Source organism: Heptranchias perlo, chromosome 10 (assembly GCF_035084215.1).
Source record: "Heptranchias perlo isolate sHepPer1 chromosome 10, sHepPer1.hap1, whole genome shotgun sequence".
Classification (NCBI taxonomy): domain Eukaryota; kingdom Metazoa; phylum Chordata; class Chondrichthyes; order Hexanchiformes; family Hexanchidae; genus Heptranchias; species Heptranchias perlo.
Window position 1 is genome coordinate 7,251,471 of NC_090334.1, and position 22,985 is coordinate 7,274,455.

Here is a 22,985-nt window from a genome sequence, read left to right on the forward strand (position 1 = left end):
CTGGGAGAGGACAGCGGGAGGCCGGGAGCCTGGGAGAGGACAGCGGGAGGCCGGGAACCTGGGAGAGGACAGCGGGAGGCCGGGAGCCTGGGAGAGGACAGCGGGAGGCCGGGAGCCTGGGAGAAGACAGCGGGAGGCCGGGAGCCTGGGCGAGGACAGCGGGAGGCTGGGAGCCTGAGGGGGTGGTGTGGGAGACTTGGAGCTGAGGGGAATGGGGAATTAGGAATCTGTAAGCCGGAGATGGGGGAGTGAGAATGAAACAGAGAAGTATGAAACTGGGATCAGAGGAGAGGGGAGGAAGAGATTGGAAGCCTAAATGACAGTAGCATGAATCCGTGAGCCTGAGAAAGGAGAGTGTGGATCTGGAAGGAGGAGTGTGAAGTGGGAAACTAGGATTGCGTGAGAGGGAAGTGGGAGACTGAGGGAGGAGAGAGGATACAAGGGGGTTGGAGAGAGGGCAGAATTGACAGGGGAGCAGACCTGGGCCAGGAGTAGATGAGTGGGTCCCCAGGTTAAACTGCAGTAAGATCCGTCACAGTGATGTATAAGACAATTGCCTCTACTTTCAAACCCAAGTATAACTTAAATTTCCAGTATTATCCATGAGTAATTTTATGGTTTCTAAAATCTATGGGCAGGAACTGACTGGATCAACCCAATACATAGAATTAATGATTCGATATTCAAAATGTCAGCAGAGGTAATGTACTCTTCAGCAAACCCTTTTATCTTGTCAACTTAACCTTCCCAGAGTTTTATACATGCCCACAGGAAAGCTGTTGTGAAGCCATGAACACTGCCATTTTTATTCTCCTTGTCATGACCAATATTGAGCAATCCTCTGGGCATCATTATGATGGTAAGTGATGATTCTATCATGTTCTTGTACTTTGTTTGCTTTATTGAATTTATACTGGGGTACCTAAGGTATTGGACGACACGGTGCAGATCAGTTTGGATTGTGGGCTATAACATTTGATCCTTTCTCGGTCTGGGTGTCTCCTATTCCCCAGAGCTAGGAAGAGACCTACAGCCCAGGGTTCCTGCTCATAGTGGCAATGCAGCAATCCCTGTTAGGCGTTCATCTAAATGTCGTTTGATGAAGAGAGCTTGTCTCCCAAAGAGATGGGCTGCCCGGCATTCGCTTGTCTGATTCACACTGGAAGGATCACCAATTCAACAATGTACAAGAGGTCGTCTACCTCTTGCCTCTGAACTGCATCACACCATAAATCTCTACCTTTTATTTTGTATCATTGAATACTGGGAGACACAGAGAGAAAGACACAGGGACAGGGCAAAATAGAGGGGGAGATACACAGGAAGAGAGAGACAAACAGGGAAACAAATGGACAGAGGAACAGAGAGAGAGAGAGAGAGAGAGATTGGGTGAAGGTACAGAGAGAAAGTGAAAGAGAGTCAGACAGGGAGCCATAAAAAGAGGAAAGAAATACAAGAAGAGAGATATAGGGGGACAGGAAGACACACTGATGAGGAGAGAGGAAAGCAGAGAAAAAAAAGAGAGAGGCCGACAGAGACAGAAAGACAGAAAGAAAGAAACAGACACCAGGGACACAGAGAGGGGAAAGGAAATGGATGGAGAGACAGAATGACAGAAACTGAGAAACAGTGTGACAGAAAGAAGAGGGATACAAAGAGGGTGGAGAAGACAGACAGAGCCAGAGAGATAAACAGAAATGGAGAAAGACTCCGAAACAGAGAAATAGAGAGAGAGAGTGTAATAGGGTAAGAGAAGGGAGAAAGAGACAGCGCTAGATTGACAGAGCTACACAGGCAGACAGACAGAAAGAGAGAGCCATGCAAAGAGAGATAAATAAAATAAAACTCCTTTTTTGTTTTTAAGATGAAATTGGCAATACCAACCAGGAGATTGCAATTGTCAATGTACTTGGCAACTTCGAGGTGAATGAGAAGGGCTGTGCCAACAAACCCAATTACTTCAAGAATTTAACCAGGAGCTGCAAGGAACTCAAAGAGAAATATGGCATCACCAAAGGTAAATGTTTTCAAAAACAAATGTAATCAGCTCATCATGCTAAGATACAGCTGGTGTGGCTACAATTCGCTTCAGTGTCTCAGGAGAAGGAATAAAAATTAACCAGGCCTCCTGTGTCCAGTGAAATGGCCGAGTAATTTGTACGCATTTGGGGGATAAAAGTTACTCTGCCATTAATTTCAGCTAACTTTTATACTCATGCTGACTATAAAATTCCTAACAGGAAATGTTCCATTCCTTTGTCTCTAGATTGATTGCTTAAGTTGTTGACATCAAAGAAAGAGCAAGACGACTGGTCCCAAGTGTAAAGGGGATAAGATTGGAGAAGAGAAAGATCTTGCATTTATATAGCACCTTTCACACCCTCAGGACATCCCAAAGCAGTTCATAGTCAATGAATTACTTTTGAAGTGAACTCACTGCTAATCTGGAGTCAAATTCACCAGCCAATTTACAAGTAGCAAGCTCCCACAAACAGAAAATGAGATGAATAACCAGTTAATCTGTTTTGATCATGTAGTTGATGGATGAATGTTGGCCAGGACACCAGAGAACTCCCTGCTCTCCTTCGAATAGCACTATGGTATCTTTTATATCCACCTGAACAGGTACATGTGGCCCCGATTTAACATTTTAGCCAAAAGTCAATGGTCTCGATATTAATGCTCTTTCCCACCACCACCCCCGCCCCACGACACATAGGAGAGAGTCGGGGGAGGGATTAAAGAGTTAAATACAGGGAACACGTCCCCAACACGGCACACAGGTAAAGGTGGCGGAAATCGGGGCAACTGAGTGTCTCGTGGTGAAGAAGTGGGTCACTTAATTAACATATTAAACAAGGGGGTTGGAGTACAAAAGTAAGGAAGTCTTACTACAATTGTACAAGGCTTTAGTGAGACCTCACCTGGAGTACTGTGTACAGTTTTGGTCTCCTTATCTAGGGAAGGATATACTTGCCTTAGAGGCAGTGCAACAAAAGTTCACTAGATTAATTCCTGGGATGAGAGGGTTGTCCTATGAAGAGAGGTTGAGTAGAATGGGCCTTTATTCTTTGGAGTTTAGAAGAATGAGAGGTGATCTCATTGAAATATATAAGATTCTGAGGGGGCTTGACAGGGTAGATGCTGAGAGGTTGTTTCCCCTGGCTGGAGAGTCTGGAACTCGGGGGCATAGTCGCAGGATAAGTGGTCAGCCATTTAGGACTGAGATGAGGAGGAATTTCTTCATTCAGAGGGTTATGAATCTTTGGAATTCTCTACCCCAGAGGACTGTGGATACTGAGTCATTGAGTATATTCAAGGCTGAGATCGATAGATTTTTGGATTCTACGGAATCAAGGGATAAAGGGATCGGGTGGGAAAGTGGAGTTGAGGTCAAAGATCAGCCATAATTTGATTGAATGGCGGAGCAGGCTTGAGGGGCTGAATGGCCTACTCCTGTTCCTATTTCCTATATTCTTATATTTAAATTGCGCTCGCACAGTGCAATGGGGAGCACGATTTAAAATGTACTGTTGCCACATGGGTTTCCCAGGGGTCAGGAAACTCGGCAGTGAAAGGGAGACGGGAGCTGCCGACTCCACACGGTAAGTGCCTCCTTCAGCACTCCTTGTGGACCAGGAGCAGGATTGCTTCCGCCGGGCCCTTAAGGAAGCCTTTGGTCTCCCCCTCCTGATCACGGGCCTCTCCCCCACCCAATTGCAGGCCTCTCTGATCTCCCGATTGCCAGAGACCAACCCCAAGGGTCCCTGGCTGTGGCCTCCTGCTGTTGCTGATCCCTCCTGCCCACTGGCCATGTTGTCCATTCGGCTGGCAGCCGGATGGGAAACGGAGCTAAAAAAACGTTAATGGGGTCCTGCCGTTGAGTTCAGCAGGACCTCCTCACCTCCCCCACTTCGCCCTTGCCAGGTTCTTTGGCCGTACCCTCCCTGCCTCCCCACAAATATCTCTCACAATACAACATTCACTCAGTACTGCACTGAAGTGTCAGTGTCAGATTAGGTATTCAAGTCCTGGAGCTACTCAGAGGCAAGAGTGTTAACAGGTAAGCCATATGGCTCTGGAACAATATGTCAAGGAACCAACTAGCGAAAAGGCTATTTTAGATCTAGTATTGTGGATGAGGGTGATCATAATATGATAGAATTTCATATTGAGTTTGAGAGTGATGTAGTTAAGTCTGAAACTAGGGTCTTAAATTTAAACAAGGCCAATTACATATGTATGAGGGGCGAGTTGGCTGAGGTAGACTGGAAAATTGGATTAAAAGATATGACAGTAGATAAGCAATGGCAAACATTTAAAGAAATAATTCTCATCTCCTTGAGGAATAAAAACGCCACAGGAAAAGTGATCCAACTGTGGTTAACTAGAGTAGTTAAGGATAGTATTAGATTAAAAGAAAAGGTTTACAATGTTGCCAAAAATAGTAAGCCTGAGGATTGGGAGGGTTTTCGAAATCAGCAAAGAATGACCAAGAAATTGATAAAGAGGGAAAAAATTGAATATTAGGGTAAACTAGCAAGAAATATACCTTGTGGAGCACTTACCTTGTGGAGTCGGCAGCTCCCATCTCCCTTTCACTGCCGACTTTCCTGACCCCTGGGAAACCCGTGCATCAACAGTACATTTTAAATCGTGCTCCCCATTGCACTGTGCGAGCCCAATTTAAATATAAAAACATAAGAAATAGGAGCAGGAGTAGGCCATACGGCCCCTCAAGCCTGCTCCGCCATTCAATAAGATTATGGCTGATCTTTGACCTCAACTCCACTTTCCCACCCGATCCCATATCCCTTGATTCCGTAGAATCCAAAAATCTATCGATCTCAGCCTTGAATATACTCAATGACTCAGCATCCACAGTCCTCTGGGGTAGAGAATTCCAAAGATTCATAACCCTCTGAATGAAGAAATTCCTCCTCATCTCAGTCCTAAATGGCTGACCACTTATCCTGCGACTATGCCCCCTAGTTCTAGACTCTCCAGCCAGGGGAAACAACCTCTCAGCATCTACCCTGTCAAGCCCCCTCAGAATCTTATATATTTCAATGAGATCACCTCTCATTCTTCTAAACTCCAAAGAGTAAAGGCCCATTCTACTCAACCTCTCCTCATAGGACAACCCTCTCATCCCAGGAATTAATCTAGTGAACTTTTGTTACATCGCCTCTAAGGCAAGATTGTAAGAGCTTCTACAAGTATGTAAAAAGGAAGAGAGTAGCGAAAGTAAACATGGGTCCCTTAGAGGCAGAAACCGGAGAAATGATAATGGGGAATAAGGAAATGGCAGAAACGTTAAACAAATATTTTGTATCTGTCTTCACAGTAGAAGACACAAAAAACATAGTGGAAATAGTGGGGAACCAAGGATCTAATGAGAGTGTGGAACTTAAAGTAATTAAGATTAGCAAAGAAAAAGTACTGGAGAAATTAATGGGACTAAAAGCTGATAAATCCCCTGGACCTGATGACCTACATCCTCGGGTTTAAAAGAGATGGCTGCAGAGATAGAGGATGCAGTGGTTTTGATCTTCCAGAATTCCCTAGATTCTAGAACGGTCCCCGTGGATTGGAAACTAACAAATGTAACCCCGCTATTCAAGAAAGGAGGGAGAGAGAAAACAGGGAACTACAGGCCAGTTAGCCTGACATCAGTAGTAGGGAAATGCTAGAATCTATTATTAAGGACGTAGTAGCAGAGCACTTAGAAAATCATAATATGATCAGGCAGAGTCAACACAGTTTTATGAAAGGGAAATCATGTTTTTACAAATTTCTTAGAGTTTTTTGAAGGTGTAACTAGCAGGGTAAATAAGGGGGAAACCTGTGGATGTAGTATATTTGGATTTTCAAAAGGCATTCGATAAGGTGCCACATCAGAGGTTGTTACACAAGATTAGGGTTCATGGGATTGGGGATAATATATTAGCATGGACTGAGGATTGGTTATTGAACAGAAAACAGAGAGTAGGAATAAACGGGCCATTTTCAGGTTGGCAGGTTGTAACTAGTGGGGTGCTGCAAGGATCAGTGCTTGGGCCTCAGCTGTTTACAATCAATATTAATAACTCAGATGAGGGGACTGAGTTTAATGTATCCAAGTTTGCTGATGATACAAAGCTAGGTGGGAAAGTAAGCTGTGAGGAGGACACAAAGAGGCTGTAATGAGATATAGACAGGTTAAGTGATGTGCACTTGAAGTGATGTAACCTACAAGGCTACGGACCAAGTGCTGGAAAGTGTGATTAAGCCGGGTAGCTCTTTTTCGGCTGGCATGTTCACAATGGGCCGAATGGCCTCCTTCTGTGCCGTAACTTTCTATGATCGTGAGTGGGCGAGAAAGTGGCAGATGGAGTATAATGTGGGGAAATGTGAAATTATCCACTTTGGTAGGAAGAATAGAAAAGCAGAATATCTTATAAATGGTGAGAGACTAAGAAATGTTTGGTGCCCTTGTACATGAATCACAGAAAGTTAACATGCAGGTACAGCAAGCAATCAGGAAGGCAAATGGTATGTTAGACTTTATTGCAAGGGGGTTGGAGTAAAAGAGCAAGGAGGTCTTGCTGCAATTATATAGGGCTCTGGTGAGACCACACCTGGAGTACTGTGTATAGTTTTGGTCTCCTTACCTAAGGAAGGATATACTTGCCTTAGAGGGGGTGCAATGAAATTTCACTAGATTGATTCCTGGGATGAGAGGGCTGACCTATGAGGAGATATTGAGCAGAATGATCCTATATTCTCAATGTAATCAGGCAGAGTCAACACGGCTTTGTGAAAGGGAAATCATGTTTGACCAATTTATTAGAGTTCTTTGAAAGTAACAAGCAACGTGGATAAAGGGGATCCTGTGGATATGGCGTGCTTGGATTTCCAGAAGGCATTTGACAAGGTGCCACATCAAAGGCTACTACTCTAAATAAGAGCTCATGGTGTATGGGGTAACATATTAGCATGGATAAAGGATTGGCTAGCTAACAGTAAACAGAGAGTAGGCATAAATGGGTCATTTTCAGGTTGGCAAGATGTAACGAGTGGAGTGCCACAGGGATCAGTGCTTGGGCCTCAACTATTTACAATCTATATCAATGACTTGGATGAAGGGACCGAATATATGGTTGCTAAATTTGCTGATGACATAAAGTTAAGTAGGAAAGTAAGTTGTGAAGAGGACATAAGGAGTCTGCAAAGGGATATTGATAGGTTAAGTGAGTGGGTAAAAATTTGGCAGATAGAGTATAATGTGGGAAAATGTGAATTTGTCCACTTTGGCAGGAGGAATAGTAAAGCAGTGTATTATTTAAATGGAGAGAGATTGTAGAACTCTGAGGTACAGAGGGATCTCGGTGTCCTGGTACATGAATGACAAAAAGTTAGTGTGCAGGTACAGCAAGTGATTGGGAAGGCAAATGGAATGTTATTATTTATTGCAAGAGGAATGGAATATAAAAGTAGAGATGTTTTGCTACAGTTATACAGGGCATTGGTGAGACCACATCTAGAATACTGTGTGCAGTTTTGGTCTCCTTATTTAAGAAAGGACATAATTGCTTTGGAGGTGGTTCAGAGAAGATTCACTCGACTGATTCCTGGGATGAAGGGGTTATCTCATGAGGAAAGGTTGGTCAAGTTGGGCCTGTATATATTGGAGTTTAGAAGAATGAGAGGTGATCTTACTGAAACATATAAAATCCTGAGGGGACTTGAAGGGGTAGATGCTGAGGGGAGGTTTCCCCTTGTGGGAGAGACTAGAACTAGGGGATACAGTTTAAAAATAAGGGGTCTCCCATTTAAGACGGAGATGAGGAGAATTTTTTTCTCTCAGAGGGTCATGAGTCTGTGGAACTCCTTTCCCCAGAGAGCGGTGGAGGCAGGGTCATTGAATATTTTAAGGCTGAGTTAGATAGATTCCTGATTAATAAGGGAGTCAAAGGTTATAGTATAGTTATAGATGGGAAAGTAGGGTAGAGGTCACAATCAGATCAGCCATGATCTTATCAAATGGCAGAGCAGGCTCGAGGGGCCGAATGGCCTACTCCTGTTCTTAATTCGTCTGTTCATATGTTCGTATATTCTCTGGAGTTTAGAAGAATGAGAGGTGATTTCATTGAAACGTATAAAATTCTTAGAGGGCTTGACAGGGTAGATGCTGAGAGGCTGTTTCCCCTGGCTGGAGAGTCTAGAACTAGGGGTCATTGTCTCAAGATAAAGGGTCGACCATTTAGGACCAAGATGAGGAAAAATTTCTTCACTCAGAGGGTTGTGAATATTTGGAATTCTCTACCCCAGAGGGCTGTGGATGCTGAGTCGTTGAGTATATTCGAGACTGAGATCCTTAGAATACTGGACACTAAGGGAATCAGGGGGAATGGGGATAGGGTGGGAGAGTGGAGTTGAGGTCGAAGTTCAGCCATGATCTTATTGAATGGCGGAGCAGGCTCCAGGGGCCTTATGGCCTATGCCTGCTCCTATTTCTTATGTTCTTATTCTGTCACTGAGACGTATAAGATATTAAATGGGACTGATAAGGTGGAACATCATTTCAAATTCAGCCAGGAAAGAAGGGCTAGAGCAGATAAACTTAAATGAGTGAAAAGCAAATTAAAAGATATTAGTGGATCACTCATGGCATTGCTCCACAGGAGGCCAGAGAAAAGCGAATTTCCCTCAGTGCATTAGTGTTACTGTGGGTCGAAGTGGGGATTTACAGCTTGTGGACCTTACCCCATCTAGCGGTTAAAGTGTGGAACTCCAAGTATATGGGGAGGCGGAGGGAACAGTCTGCAGAATCAATCTCTGAAGAGTAAACAATTTTACAACACCAAGTTATAGTCCAGCAATTTTATTTTAAATTCACAAGCTTTCGGAGGCTTCCCCCTTCGTCAGGTGAACCTGACGAAGGGGGAAGCCTCCGAAAGCTTGTGAATTTAAAATAAAATTGCTGGACTATAACTTGGTGTTGTAAAATTGTTTACAATTGTCAACCCCAGTCCATCACCGGCATCTCCACATCTGAAGAGTAAATAGCCGAGCAGCTTGCCAAAACCAGTCAGCAAAGCTTCAAAAGGGTAATTGTGGCAGAAAAAGAAACATTTAAAAGGCATTGAGAGGGAGCTGGTAGTTATGGAGGAGGACAACAGGTCCTGTAAGGGGAGAAGGTGGCAAGGCAGCATGCAGAATCAGTCTCCAAAGAGAGAAAATCCTAACAGGCTGACAACACATTCAGGAATACTTAAACACAGGTAATAGTGGTAGCAAAAGCATTTTCAAAGGGCATTCAGATGGAATAGGAAGCCCTGGATGATGCAAAAACAGTTTTCAAGGCGAGGAGAGGTGGCAGGATCAATCTGTGGTCTCAATCTCTAAAGACAGTAAACCTTGGTAGGCAGCCAAAAATAGTAGGGGAACCTTAAAACAGGCAATTCTGGCAGAGAAAGCATTTTAAAAGGCATTCAGAGGGAGCAGGAAGCCCTGATGGATGGAAAATAGGTCCGGTCAGGTGGAGAGAGGTGCCGGGGACAGCCTGCAGAATTGATCGCTCAGAAAGAAAAACATTCAGAAATGTTTCATGAATCATTTACTTAAACTTAGCAAATAGAAGCAAGAGCAGAACAAAATGGCGAGTAGTTGTTCCAAACTACCAGAGGAAGGGTAGGAATTTTGGCAGCATCCTGTAGCTGTGAGGGAGTCTAAAGAGTGCTGCTGTTGATATAAAGGGGATCTGCCGCTTCTGAAGCTCTATCTGGTAGTAGAAGTGTGCACCTGCAGGCATGGTTATCAGAAGTAGAATTTTGATGGTGAAATCCTACAGGCGTAACAGAATAGTGATGCCGAAATAAGGAGTGTGCAACATACACGGCAAATTTAATGGGCCATAATTAGCTGTCAAAATAACAGAGAGGCTGATGGCGCTCGCCGTTATTTATGCACAAATGCTGCACCAATTTCAGGCAAGGGCAGATGCAAGGTTAAATGTGGAAAATTCAAACGTTGCAGTCTGCTTTGCCGTTAGCTTCACAAAAACGGCATCTCGCCAACTGACTCACCATTGAAATGCACCGAACGGTGTGAAGTTCCTGTATTTTCGGTACATATGAATGAAACTCACCACAGAAAGTCCATTTCAGTCTAAGTACCCTTTTAATGATGTGATAAGAGTTAGTTACTGCCAGTCAACCTCTCTGGCACTGAAAATTAACTATTACAAGTGTGGAGTCTCATTCCTTCAGGTTTTAATTGTTGGAGATTTTTAAAATGTCAAGCTCCTAATTTAATTTTTTTTAACTTTTCCTTTATATTTCTTTTTCCTCTCTATCTAAATCCAATCTTTCTTTCTCTCTTTATTTCTCTTTCTGTACCTGATTTGACATTGAATTCACCCACTCTAACTTACACTTCCTTCTCAGTCCTTGCACTGTTTATTTCTCAATCCTTCAATCTGGTCGATTAAGGAGATACCCAGTCGCTTGCCCTGTTCACTCAGGTCCCAGATGCCCTGTTTCTCTTGCTGAGACGTTATCAGCTCACACTTTCAGCAACTTGCCACACAAAAAATTTAAAAACCTAAACATGCAAGGACAAGTTTAACTAACGGCAGACACCGTCAGATGCCCTTGGTACAGCAAATTATGGCCCAATATCTTATAGATATTTTAGGAAGAATGTTTTTATTCAAAGAACGAGAAAAGTTTGTAATGATCAGCTGGGCAGGGAAGAAGTCAAAATCATTGGAACTATTGAATATACAATTAGATGTCACAATGGGCGAGTTAGGGACCAATAATTGATCTTCAGCGCCCGTAGTTGGGCTAATGCCTGGCCCCTTCGAAGTGACAAATGTGCAGTCCACACAATAACCCAACCGGAAGCTCCAGAGGTACTTGGAGCCTGCATATCAATTATGCAAAAAAGCTCTTAAAGGCTCTGATAATAATGTGAAATTAGGGGAGATCCCCATAATGGAGCAACTGAACTGCACTCTATAGGTTCCTGGCTGGGGCAGGGATCATGTCATAAAAAAGGTAGCTGCCAAGTAACATAATTCGTGGACCATGTGGTCTCCTAGACTACTTTCAAGCATCTTGGGGGTGGAGGGGGAGAGAGGGGGTCAATTTGATTCATTCCATGTGATATTAAGAAATGGCTGAATGCACTAGACACAGCAAAGGCTGCAGGTCCTGACAACATCCCAGCTGGAAACTTGTGCTCCAGAACTAGCCGCGCCTCTAGCCAAGCTGTTCCAGTACAGTTACAACATTGGCATCTAACTGACAATGTGGAAAATTGCCCAGATATGTCCTGTCCACAAAAAGCAGGAAAAATCCAATCTGGCCAATTACCGCCCCATCAGCCTACTCTCAATCATCAGCAACGTGATGGAAGGAGCCATCGACAGTGCTATCAAGTGGCACTTACCAATAACCAGCTCACCAAGCAAATCCACCAACTGTATAAACTATAACTGGTCGATGGGACAGCAGGTGCCGAGGGATAAAAGGAGAGATGGAGCCTTAGGCTGCTGCCTGTGAGTGAGGGGGGTGGGGAGGGTGAGTTCTGTTCTGCTCTAGATGTTTCCTTATCATCTGCAAGGAATGCCTGTGCAAGGAAATACATGACTGGAACCACATCAACCATGAGTGATTTTGTATAAATTTGGTGACTAGTGTAATATACATTGGCAGAGGGATGAATTAACCATAGTATAGAATGGATGTCTGTTACAATTTGGGTAAACAAGCTGTCCTTGGGAATGTCCAGAGACAGCTAAATCAGGAAGCCTGGAGTCAGCTAAATCATGAAGGAGTTAGAAATGTACTTTTGAAGTAAACAATTAGAGTATATAAGGAGGGTTTTCAGGACTAGTTAGATAGATGGAGAGAGAGAAACCCACTGCTACCCTTGTACTGTCTAGACTGATCACCTATGCCGCATAATAAAGTCTGTCCCGGATACTTCACTGTTAGGTGTCTTGTACTTGAAACGTGTCGTGGTGAACCTTAGAAGGAAGGAGATCAACAATACCCAGCACAAAGGAAGTGCACTGGACACAGCAGAAGCTACAGGTCCCGACAGCGTCCTGGCTGTAGAGCTGGAGACCTGTGCTCCATAAGTAGCCACGTGCACCACTTACCAAGCTGTTCCAGAGAAATAGAATTATTAATGGCAAAATTCTTTAAAAAAGGTTAGAGAGAGAAACCAGGAAATTATAGACCTGTTAGTCTAACATCTGTTGTGGGGGAGTTATTGGAATCTACATTTAAAGACAGTGTGGCTGAGAACTTAGAGAAATTTGAGCTGATTAGAGAGAGCCAACATGGATTTGTAAAGGGTAGGTGATGTCTAACTAACTTAATTGAATTATTTAAGGAAGTAACTAAGTAGTAGACAGGGGAATGACTATGGATGTAGTATACATGGACTTCCAAAAGGCATTCGATAAGGTTCCATATAAGAGACTGTTAGCTAAAATTAAAGCTCATGGAATTGAAGGCAAATTATTGACCTGGTTAGAAGAGTGGTTATGCGGTAAAAGACAGAGAGTAGGGATAATGGGTATGTACTCGAACTGGAAGGAAATAACTAGTGGTGTCCCACAAGGATCTGTGCTGGGGCCTCAACTATTCACTATATTTATTAATGACTTAGATAACACAATAGAGAGCCATATATCCAAGTTTGCTGATGACACAATGATTGGTGGCATAGTAAGTAGTGCAGACGGGAGGATAAAATTACAAAGAGACACTGCTAGATTATGTGAGCGGGCAAAACTGTGGCAGATGGATTTCAAAGCAGGTAAGTGTGAGGTCATCCATTTTAGACCAAAAAAGGACAGATCCAAGGATATTTGAATGGTGAAAAGCTGGAATGGTGGAAATCCAAAGAGATCTAGGGGTCCATGTACACAGATCACTAAAATGTAGTAGTCAGGTACAAAAAATAATCAAAAAGGCGAATGGAATGTTAGCCTTTATATCTCGAGGGCTAGAATATAAAGGGGAGGAAGTTTTGCTACAGCTATACAAAGCCCTGGTTAGACCGCACCTGGAGTACTGTGTATTCTGGGCACCACACCTCAGAAAGGATATATTGGCCTTGGAAGGAGTACGGCACAGATTCACCAGGGCTTCAAGGGTTAAATTATGAAGAGCGATCACATAAACTAGGCGTGTATTCCCTGGAATATTGACGGTCAAGGGGTGATTTGATTGAGGTTTTTAGGATTTTGAAAGGAATTGATAGGATAGATGGAGAGAAACTTTTTCCACTGGTGGGGAATTCTAGCAGAAGGGGACATAACCTTAAAATCAGAGCCAGGCCATTCAGGAGAGATGTTAGGAAACAATTCTTCATGCAAACGGTGGTAGAAGTGTGGAACTCTCTCCTACAAAGAGCAGTAGCTGCTAGCTCAATTAATAATTTAAAATCTCAGATCGATAGATTTTTGCTAGCCAAGGGTATTAAGGGAGACTGAGCCAAGGTGGGTGGATGGTGTTCGGATACAGATCAGCCCTGATTCAATGAATGGCAGAACAGGGGCTGAATGGCCTCCTCCTGTTCCTATGTTCCTATCATTGTGGTCGTTGGAGGCCAATCATTTCAGTCCCAGGACATCGTTGCAGGAGTTCCTCAGGGCAGTGTCCTAGGCCCAACTATTCAGCTGCTTCATCAATGACCTTCCCTCCATCATAAGGTCAGAAGTGCGGCTGTGCGCTGATAATTGCACAGTGTTCAGGTCCATTCGCAATTCCTCAGATAATCAAGCAGTCCATTCCCGCATGCAGCAAGACCTGGACAACATCCAGGCTTGGGCTGATAAGTGACAAGTAACATTTGTGCTTAGTTGTGTTCAGTGTGGTTTTCCTCAGTGCTTCCCCTTAATAAAATTGTATTACGTGTGCCTTCTATTTCCTAACCAAGTGTTTCCCCATGGGGAAGAGGAAATGAGTTGGATGGTTGCTGGGTGTTGGTGTCTGCCTCAGGTGGATGGAGGTGGCCCTGTACCTCCTTGTGTTGTATCGGTAGATGGCCCTATACCTCCTTGTGTTGTATCAGTAGATGGCCCTATACCTCCTTGTGTTGTATCAGTAGATGGCCCTATACCTCCTTGTGTTGTATCAGTAGATGGCCCTGTCCCTCCTTGTGCTGTATCGGTAGATGGCCCTGTCCCTCCTTGTGTTGTATCAGTAGATGGCCCTGTCCCACCTTGTGTTGTATCGGTAGATGGCCCTGTCCCTCCTTGTGTTGTATCAGTAGATGGCCCTGTCCCACCTTGTGCTGTATCGGTAGATGGCCCTGTCCCTCCTTGTGTTGTATCAGTAGATGGCCCTGTCCCTCCTTGTGTTGTATCAGTAGATGGCCCTGTCCCTCCTTGTGTTGTATCAGTAGATGGCCCTGTCCCACCTTGTGTTGTATCAGTAGATGGCCCTGTCCCTCCTTGTGTTGTATCAGTAGATGGCCCTGTCCCTCCTTGTGTTGTATCAGTAGATGGCCCTGTCCCACGTTGTGTTGTATCGGTAGATGGCCCTGTACCTCCTTGTGTTGTATCGGTAGATGGCCCTATACCTCCTTGTGTTGTATCAGTAGATGGCCCTATACCTCCTTGTGTTGTATCAGTAGATAGCCCTGTCCCTCCTTGTGTTGTATCAGTAGATGGCCCTGTACCTCCTTGTGCCGGGTCGGTAGATTGTTCTGTACCTCCTTGTGCTGTATCGGTAGATGGTTCTGTACCTCCTTGTGCTGGGTCGGTGGATTGTTCTGTACCTCCTTGTGCCAGGTCGGTACATGGCTCTGTACCTTCTTGTGCTGTATCGGTAGATGGCCCTGTACCTCCATGTGCTGGGTCGGTGGATTGTTCTGTACCTCCTTGTGCTGGGTCGGTAGATGGTTCTGTACCTCCTTGTGCTGGGTCGGTGGATTGTTCTGTACCTCCTTGTGTTGTATCGGTAGATGGCCCTGTACCTCCTTGTGCTGGGTCGGTGGATCGCCCTATACCTCCTTGTGCCAGGTCGGTACATGGCTCTGTACCTTCTTGTGCTGGGTCGGTGGATTGTTCTGTACCTCCTTGTGCTGGGTCGGTACATGGCTCTGTACTTCCTTGTGCTGGGTCGGTAGATGGTTCTGTACCTCCTTGTGCTGTATCGGTACATGGCTCTATACCTCCTTGTGCTGTATCAGTAGATGGCCCTGCAATAACACGCACTACAAGCATTGATGTTGCAGTTGTCTGGGTACAAATGCCATGTGACACGTCGTCTGTCATTTGAACCGACTGGCTTGAGTGTGATGAACGTGCTGTTACAAAGAGAAACTTCTTCATTGGTGCCACTTGCTGGCATTTCCCTGCTTCTGGACACTCCCTTACCACAGCTGATGATCCATGTGAGAATAAGCTACTGGGCTGCAATTCAGCTGCAATGGCCGTTTCAATCCAAGCGAATCCAGACTGCTCTAGATCGGAACCCTGGTTCTAGATTCTATGTCACACAGTGATGATTGTAGCTCTATCTAAATTTACAATGTCAGGCGTAGGGCCCCCACTTCCGATGGCCCAGGAGTGGCTGCATTGTTATAACATTCTGTAGCTCAGTCAAATGATTAGTCAGCACTCTACAGATGGAGGCTGTGGACTCCTCCATAGGTGACCCCAAAATGTGCACACTATTTGGTACATTCTCTAATGGCTCCACAAAGTGCTGATGCTGAGCTACCAAAGTACGTTTGCATGATGGCCGTGTGGAGTCGAATTCCTGGGCTCAGCAGCTTTAGAGTTGACCATCCAATCGACAGGTTGCATCTCCCGCAGTTCCACCTGCGCTTCTTCTCCTCACGCAGGTTCTGTGCTTCAGCAATTGCCCCCTCCTCAGATTGATTAACTGACCCACCTCCCCCAGAGCTGCTGCTTGCTACTTTAAGAGTGAGTAACACCATCTGCTGTGAGTGGTCTTTTGGGTTTGCTCAGTGGGCAGGTTCAAGTTAAGTCAGGCGTAATGTACTTTGGTTGCACTGCATCTGACAACCTCTCAGGTATGAGGGTGGGGTGGGGGAGTTGAGGAGAATATTGTCTGTCCAGTGACTAACGTTAAACTTAAAGAGAAGGATGAAAGCTTTTGTGTTCTCTGCTTTGGATGCAATGCCCAGTGTTTGATCGTAAATAGGATGATTCAGGTAAAAGATCTGCCATCAATTCCATACAGGATTTGAAAATGGGACAGAGGTGGCTAAAACAAGGAGCTCAGTCTCTCATAGCGATTGGGTAAATGCATCATATGATGTAGTAAAACCAATGGCAAACAACGGGTTAGAGTTTCAACTTGTTATATCACCACATTCTGGGCAGAATCAACCGAACCAGCACAAAAGATCGGGGAATTTCAAACATAAGTGAGTTACTCTCAACGCCACTTACGTTCGTGTTTTCTGTGATCTTTTACGCTGGTTCAAGATTCAATTAGCCAGGATCAGGCCCCGCCCACAACACTGGCCATGCCCCCAGGTTGAAATTGTGTGATAGCGTCAAATGCACTGGTTGGGGAAGGCTCTTCAAATTGCACTCATTTTCTTAGGTGCACAGGCTCTAGTAGGCACATTGTAAAAGTTCATATCAAAAAATATTTAATTTACTAAGAAACTGACAAGTGAACATAAGAACATAAGAAATAGGAGCAGGAGTAGGCCATACGGCCCCTGGAGCCTGCTCCACCATTCAATAAGATCATGGCTGATCTTCTACCTCAACTCCACTTGCCTGCCCGATCCCAATATCCCTTGATTCCTTTAGAGTCCAAAAATCTATCGATCTCAGTCTTGAATATACTCAACGACTGAGCATCCACAGCCCTCTCAGGTAGAGAATTCCAAAGATTCACCAATCTCGGAGTGAAGAAATCTTTCCTCATCTCGGTCCTAAATGGCCGACCCCTTATCTTGAGACTATGCCCCCTAGTTCTAGACTCTCCTGTCAGGGGAAACAGCCTCTCAGCATCTACCCTGTCAAGCCCTCTAAGAATTTTATACATTTCAATGAGATCCCCTCTCATTTTTCTAAATTCCAGAGAGTATAGGCCCATTCTACTCAATCTCTCCTCATAGGACAACCCTCTCATCTCAGCACCGGCTCCAAGGCAAGTATATCCTTCCTTAGGTAAGGAGACCAAAACTGTATACAATACTCCAGGTGTGGTCTCACCAAAGCCCTGTAGCAACACTTCCTTAATGTACATCATTGAAACTATTAAATGGTTCAGTGAAGTTTTTTCAAGTAATTTTCAGTGATTTTCAATCAGGTTACTCACAGGTGGAGGACTGGATGCTTTTATTAAAGTGCTTACTTTTGGTGATAAACCCATTTTTAGCTGTATTAATAACACTGAACCAATTTACCGCTCTTAAATACATCAAGGAATACTTTATGATGGAAAGCAAAAAAGGAAACGATTATGTTCGATTACGCTACCTGATTGCACTGGTTCATTGAAGGTTTTACGTTTGTGATTATGCAAATTAATTTTACTGTAACCTAACCAGTGCAATTTTGAATGCATTTTGGGGGAAATTTCCCGATTGTGTCCAAAGCAGAAACTTTACCCCAATGTGTTCAAGTTTCAAGGGTGGTAGAAGTTTGGAACTCTCTTCCGCAAACAGCAATTGATACTAGCTCAATTGCTAAATTTAAATCTGAGATGGATAGCTTTTTGGCAACCAAAGGTATTAAGGGATATGGGCCAAAGGCAGGTATATGGAGTTAGATCACAGATCAGGCATGATCTTATCAAATGGCGGAGCAGGCACAAGGGGCTGAATGGCCTACTCCTGTTCTTATGTTCCTATGTTCATTGATGATTGAGCTTGCTAGTGAAAGCATTGTAAAGGAGTATACACCAGAGTGGCTGTGAGGGTCCCAAAGGTGGCTGTCTCCAGCCTGCAGAAGGATAAAATTAATTGGGTTCCTCCTGTCTTTATCATGTGACCTTATTGAGTCTGTAAAGATGACCCGCGTCAAAAAAGGAGATAGGTTGGGCTCTGCTGTGGAAGTCCCACAATCAAAACCAGCTAATTTTTGGACTTCACGCTGGCGGTGGGAGACTCGAGTGCTGGAATTGGGTGTCAGAAATTGGGGCCGGCGCTTTGTGCAATTTTCCGACCCTCAATTTAAATATATGATACAGGCCGGCGAGCCAGTACTCCAAAGTCAGAAAAATATCCTAACTGTCTGTTTACTCGTGAAGAATGGGAACTTCAGTGAAGAAGTACAGGGTTGCTGCCCCATGGAACCACTGCCCAGGAACAGAAGCTGTCATTGGGAGAGGGAAATTTAGGAGAAAATAGGAAGGTGCAAAACAAAAGTAATGAGGCAGGATTATTATCCTGTTATTGCACAGGATTTATTGGATCGCCTGGGTACAGCACGTAAAGCAAAATCAAGCAGGAATAGTCACATACCGATATATAATTGTTTCCTACGCTACAATAGTGACCACACTTACATTAGCTGTGAAGCACTTTGGGACATTATGGGATTGTGAAAGTCACTATATAAATGCAAGTGTTTTCTTATGATGGAGCCTCTGCCTTATTATTTGTCCATTAATTTAATATCAAGTGACCTCCGTTACTTGCATTCGATCCTCTCTGCCCGATTTTCCTCTAGACGATCCAATACACCCAGGGACAATAACAGGAAAATCTCCCCCAATGAGTCCTTCCAATTGTAATGGTAGTTCCAACCACTTCATGTACAGAAACACTTCTGCTCTCCAATTCTCTGATTCAATGAATTTACCTTATATCGTTCTCTTCACCACAGATGGTATCTACATCTTGATAACCGAAAATGATGTAGTCTATCATGCCTTCTGTGACATGACCACCAACGGAGGTGGTTGGACTCTTATCGCAAGCGTCCATGAGAACAACATGTATGGGAAATGCACCACTGGGGACCGCTGGTCCAGTCAACAAGGGAATAATGCTAATGTTCCTGCAGGAGACAGGTCATGGTCCAACTATGTGACATTTGGATCAACAGAAGGAGCGACAAGTGACGACTTGAAGGTGTTGAACTTTTGTAAAATCTCTTTGCTTAAAAGAATGCATGGTTTGTAGGAACTGGGGCTAACAGTGCAGTTGACCAGAGCGGAGGCAATGAAGATAAATGTGCAAAGAAGGGGCAGTCTAACTGGAGGAGCTGAGGGTAAATTGTAATTAAAGAGAAAGGACATCAACAGCCCCATTCAATTTTGCAGGCATGTGAGGGAAGATATTTTGATATCTTTCACTTGCCTCTTGTTGCCTGGTTGATTTGCTCATTGGATGTCACCGAGGAATAGATATTGTGCAGAAACATCTGTCCTATTTGACTCCATGAGATTCCACTGTGAGTGACAATGTGGTTGGGGAGTGCTGCCCTCAGCCCACTCTGCCCACTAGAATGGAACTTCCTCATGTTGTAACACTGGACTTAGGAGCCTTCTGAAGAAGATCAAGGCTCACAAATTAATAGAGGATTGTGTTTTTATCACAAGAAAATAGAAGGCAAATAGAAACCCTCCTGGGGGATAGTAATAAGTAAAGTTTCACAGGGATCCCATGCTGTTTACACTATTAACAAGTTGAATAGAAAAGAGTCATTCTTGTACCAATATGTAATTTGCTGATGATAGCTAGCTGTCTGGCCAAGTGCAAGTCCAAGTGAGATTGACAATTAAATGGATGAACTAAGGGAGGGAAGCTGTGTTTTAATGTAGAAGTAAGGTTCTACAAACTGGAATAGTAAACGCAGAGCACGTGCAAGGTGATGGGAATTGAATTAACAAAGAAAGGAGAAATATACCTGGGTGTAATTACTGATCACCGATTGAAAGGACCCCTTCATGGGATAGGAATGGATTTAACTGTAAGCTGGAAAATGTTTTCTAACCTGTGTAGATCACTATACTATACATTTGGTCCATTAGGAGGAGTTTCGAGGAACCCTTCCTTAAAAAGGACATTGGTGCACTGGAGGGTGATAAGACAGAATGATGAGCATGAGTCTGGAATTTCGGAGTTAGTAATGAGAGAGTCACAGAAAGTAATTTGTTTTCACGGGGCAAAAGAAGATGAGGCAGGATTAAAATTGTTATAATAATTTAGGGGAATGAATAAGTTGGATGCTCAGTTAACGTGGACTCGGTACACAGGACCGGGGGAAAAAAGGACAAAATGAATAAGACTCTAACAAGACTGCAGATTGTTGGAAACTCCAACCCTCCACCGCCAGCACAGTGTAGGCAGTGCAGAGAATGGCCATCAGTGGATACCCAACTGAGGCAATCCGTATTGGCTGCACTATTATTTTGCCATCAACTGTACAAAGGAATCACAAGATCGACAAATACCAGTGGGAAAGGCCATTGGCCCCATTTTAGCTCATCAATCCAGAAAGTAAAAAGCTACATTCCCCTCATAACACGTCCAAATCATTCTAAGGCATTTCCCTACACTACCCTACCCAGATGTCCATTCCATCATGTTGAACGCTCTTTTTAAAGGAGTGCTTCCTCACATGAGTCTTAAATTTGCCTTTTACTAGTTTGAAGCTGTGCCCCCCAGTCCTACTGCCATGGTGTAGTTTGAAGTGATGCTTTAGATTTACCTTTTCCTATCTTTCCCCTACTACTTAATCAACTATAGTCAGTGCATCTCCAGTAATAGCTTCTCTTCCACCCCTGCATCATCACCTTCAGAGTCCCTTATAGATCCATCCTTTGCCCCCTCCTCTTCCTCATCTACATGCGGCCCCTTGACAACATCGTCCTCAGACCTGGAGTCAGCTTACTTGTGTATGCACCAGGTACACTGCCAGCACAAGAAACCTCTATGCTGAATGTTGACACACTCCTAGAAGGTGCCTAGTAACTTGGGCATTTGCGTGACATACATCTTCCCTCACATTCCACTTTGCAATATACATCCTTTTTCTATTTGCTTACTGGAGAAGGCTGCACATAACAAAAGGCAGTGCATTCAGACTGGAAAAGGCCACCAATGCTCTGACTTTTAACTGCATGAGAAAAGGACCATGGAGATTCTGGCTATGAGGCGGTGTGGTCAGAAGTCTCTCCCAAGCTTGTGGCCATTAGCTTTACTTTTCATTTCTTACTTCCTCATCCACTCATTTATTCATTCCCTCACATGCAGGCAGACATTGCAGCATTTCGCACTGCGACCCAACTAAGGGGAAGTGGACTACCTTACAGCACCCTTTTTATACAAGTGCTTAGAACACTAGTCAGGTGCATAAATTATATTCCAGGTAACCTCCCCTCATTTGCAGTGAAATTGGGTCTTTAATGAGCCTGAGATGCTCTTGGATTGCATTATCAAACATGTAAGGGGCACTCTGTAGGCCTCAGCATCCCATAACGTATCGAGCCAGCACACAATGCGCAGCTGTGCTTTGGGCAACAAAAACCGTGTTATCAACTCCATACCATACAGCTGTATCTGATTCCTAAAGACGATACCCTCAGATACAATTGCTTTTGATGTTCCTGAACTCTGCTTGCTATAGTCCTGACTAACTGTGTCTGCTTCCAAACAGAACCCGGGTTACTATGACATAAAGGCCTCAGACATATCCGTGTGGCATGTGCCCAACAACACACCCTTAAACAGCTGGAGAAGTGCAGCAATCCTCCGCTATCACACCCAGACCAACTTCCTTCAACAGTACGGGGGAAACTTGCTTCAGCTTTTCAAAGTGAGTGTTTCAGCATTGCCTAAGGTTCGGTGCAACATTTGAAAAAGGCGTGAGGGTAGAGTTTCCACTTTGGGCACAATCGGGAAATTGAGCCCAAAATGCACTCGAAATTGGTTAGCTCATTGTTTAAGTTTCCGATAAAATTAATTTGCATAATCACAAATGTAAAATCTTTCATGAACCAGTGCAATCAAGCAGTATAATAGAACATAAAAGTTTCTTTTATTTCCCATTATAAAGTATTCCTTGATGTATTTAAGAGCGGTGACCTGGTGCAGCTTCATTAATACAGTGAAAATGGGTTTATCACCAAAAGTAAGCATTTTTAATAAGTGTCCAGTCCTCCACCTGTGAGTAACCTGATTGAAAATCACTGAAAATTACTTTAAAAAACTATACTCAAACATCTACTGGTTTCATTGGTGTATCCTAATCAGTTTCTTAGTAAATTAAATATTTTTTGATATGAAAATTGCTTTAAAACTAGAGCCTGTGCGCCGAAGAAAATGAGCGCAATTTGAAGAGCCTTCCCTGACCAGCGCAATCATTGTCGACCTGGGGGCGTGGACAGGTTTGTAGGCGGTGCCTGATCTGGCCGAATTGAATCTTAAACCAACGTAAAAGATCGTGGAAAACACAAACGTAAGTCACTTTGGGCGTAACTCACTTGTGTTTAAAATTCCACCATCTTTAGCCCTGGTTTGGCCGACTTTGCCCAAATTGCGCTGATATTATCAGCAGAAACAAGTGGAAACTCTATCCATGATTCTTAGCAGGTTGAGAGAGCATGAGTTGGTGCAATTTAATAGATTTAGAGTTTACCTGCTGACGATGATATGTACAATAGGTAAATCCTCTTTCAAAAGCAATTCATTAAATCAGAGATAAAGGATTGAATTTTCTCACATACATTTCCAAGATATGGAAATGTAAATATATGTGAGAAAAGTATTTCGGGGCTTTGAGAGTAAATTTCAAAAATTGTTTACAAAGGCAGAGTTTTAAAAAAAATAATGGTGAACTTAATGCTCATCAAAGTGAGAGACAGATAAATGATTGTGTCATTTTTTTCCACTTCTGACATTCAAGCTGTTAGCAAGATGGGACCAAGACGGAAAAATTGATGAAAACAAAATCTTACATTTATATAGGTCCCAAAGTGCTTCACAGCCAATAATTGGTTTTGAAGTGTAGTCAGTGTTATTTTGTCGTCAATCAT

The 22,985-nt window shown here is 43.7% G+C and overlaps 1 protein-coding gene across 1 annotated transcript in view; it reads left to right on the forward strand.

Annotated features, from left to right (window-relative positions):
* Positions 1 to 789: 789 nt before the first annotated feature.
* The window catches only part of LOC137326090 (intelectin-1a-like), a 38,466-nt gene continuing 16,270 nt past the window's right edge, over positions 790 to 22,985 (forward strand). The window contains exons 1-4 of the mRNA XM_067990968.1: positions 790 to 859; positions 1,865 to 2,017; positions 18,830 to 19,077; positions 21,608 to 21,766. Of these exons, the coding sequence (XP_067847069.1) occupies positions 790 to 859; positions 1,865 to 2,017; positions 18,830 to 19,077; positions 21,608 to 21,766 (630 nt within the window). The remainder of the gene's footprint in view (positions 860 to 1,864; positions 2,018 to 18,829; positions 19,078 to 21,607; positions 21,767 to 22,985) is intronic.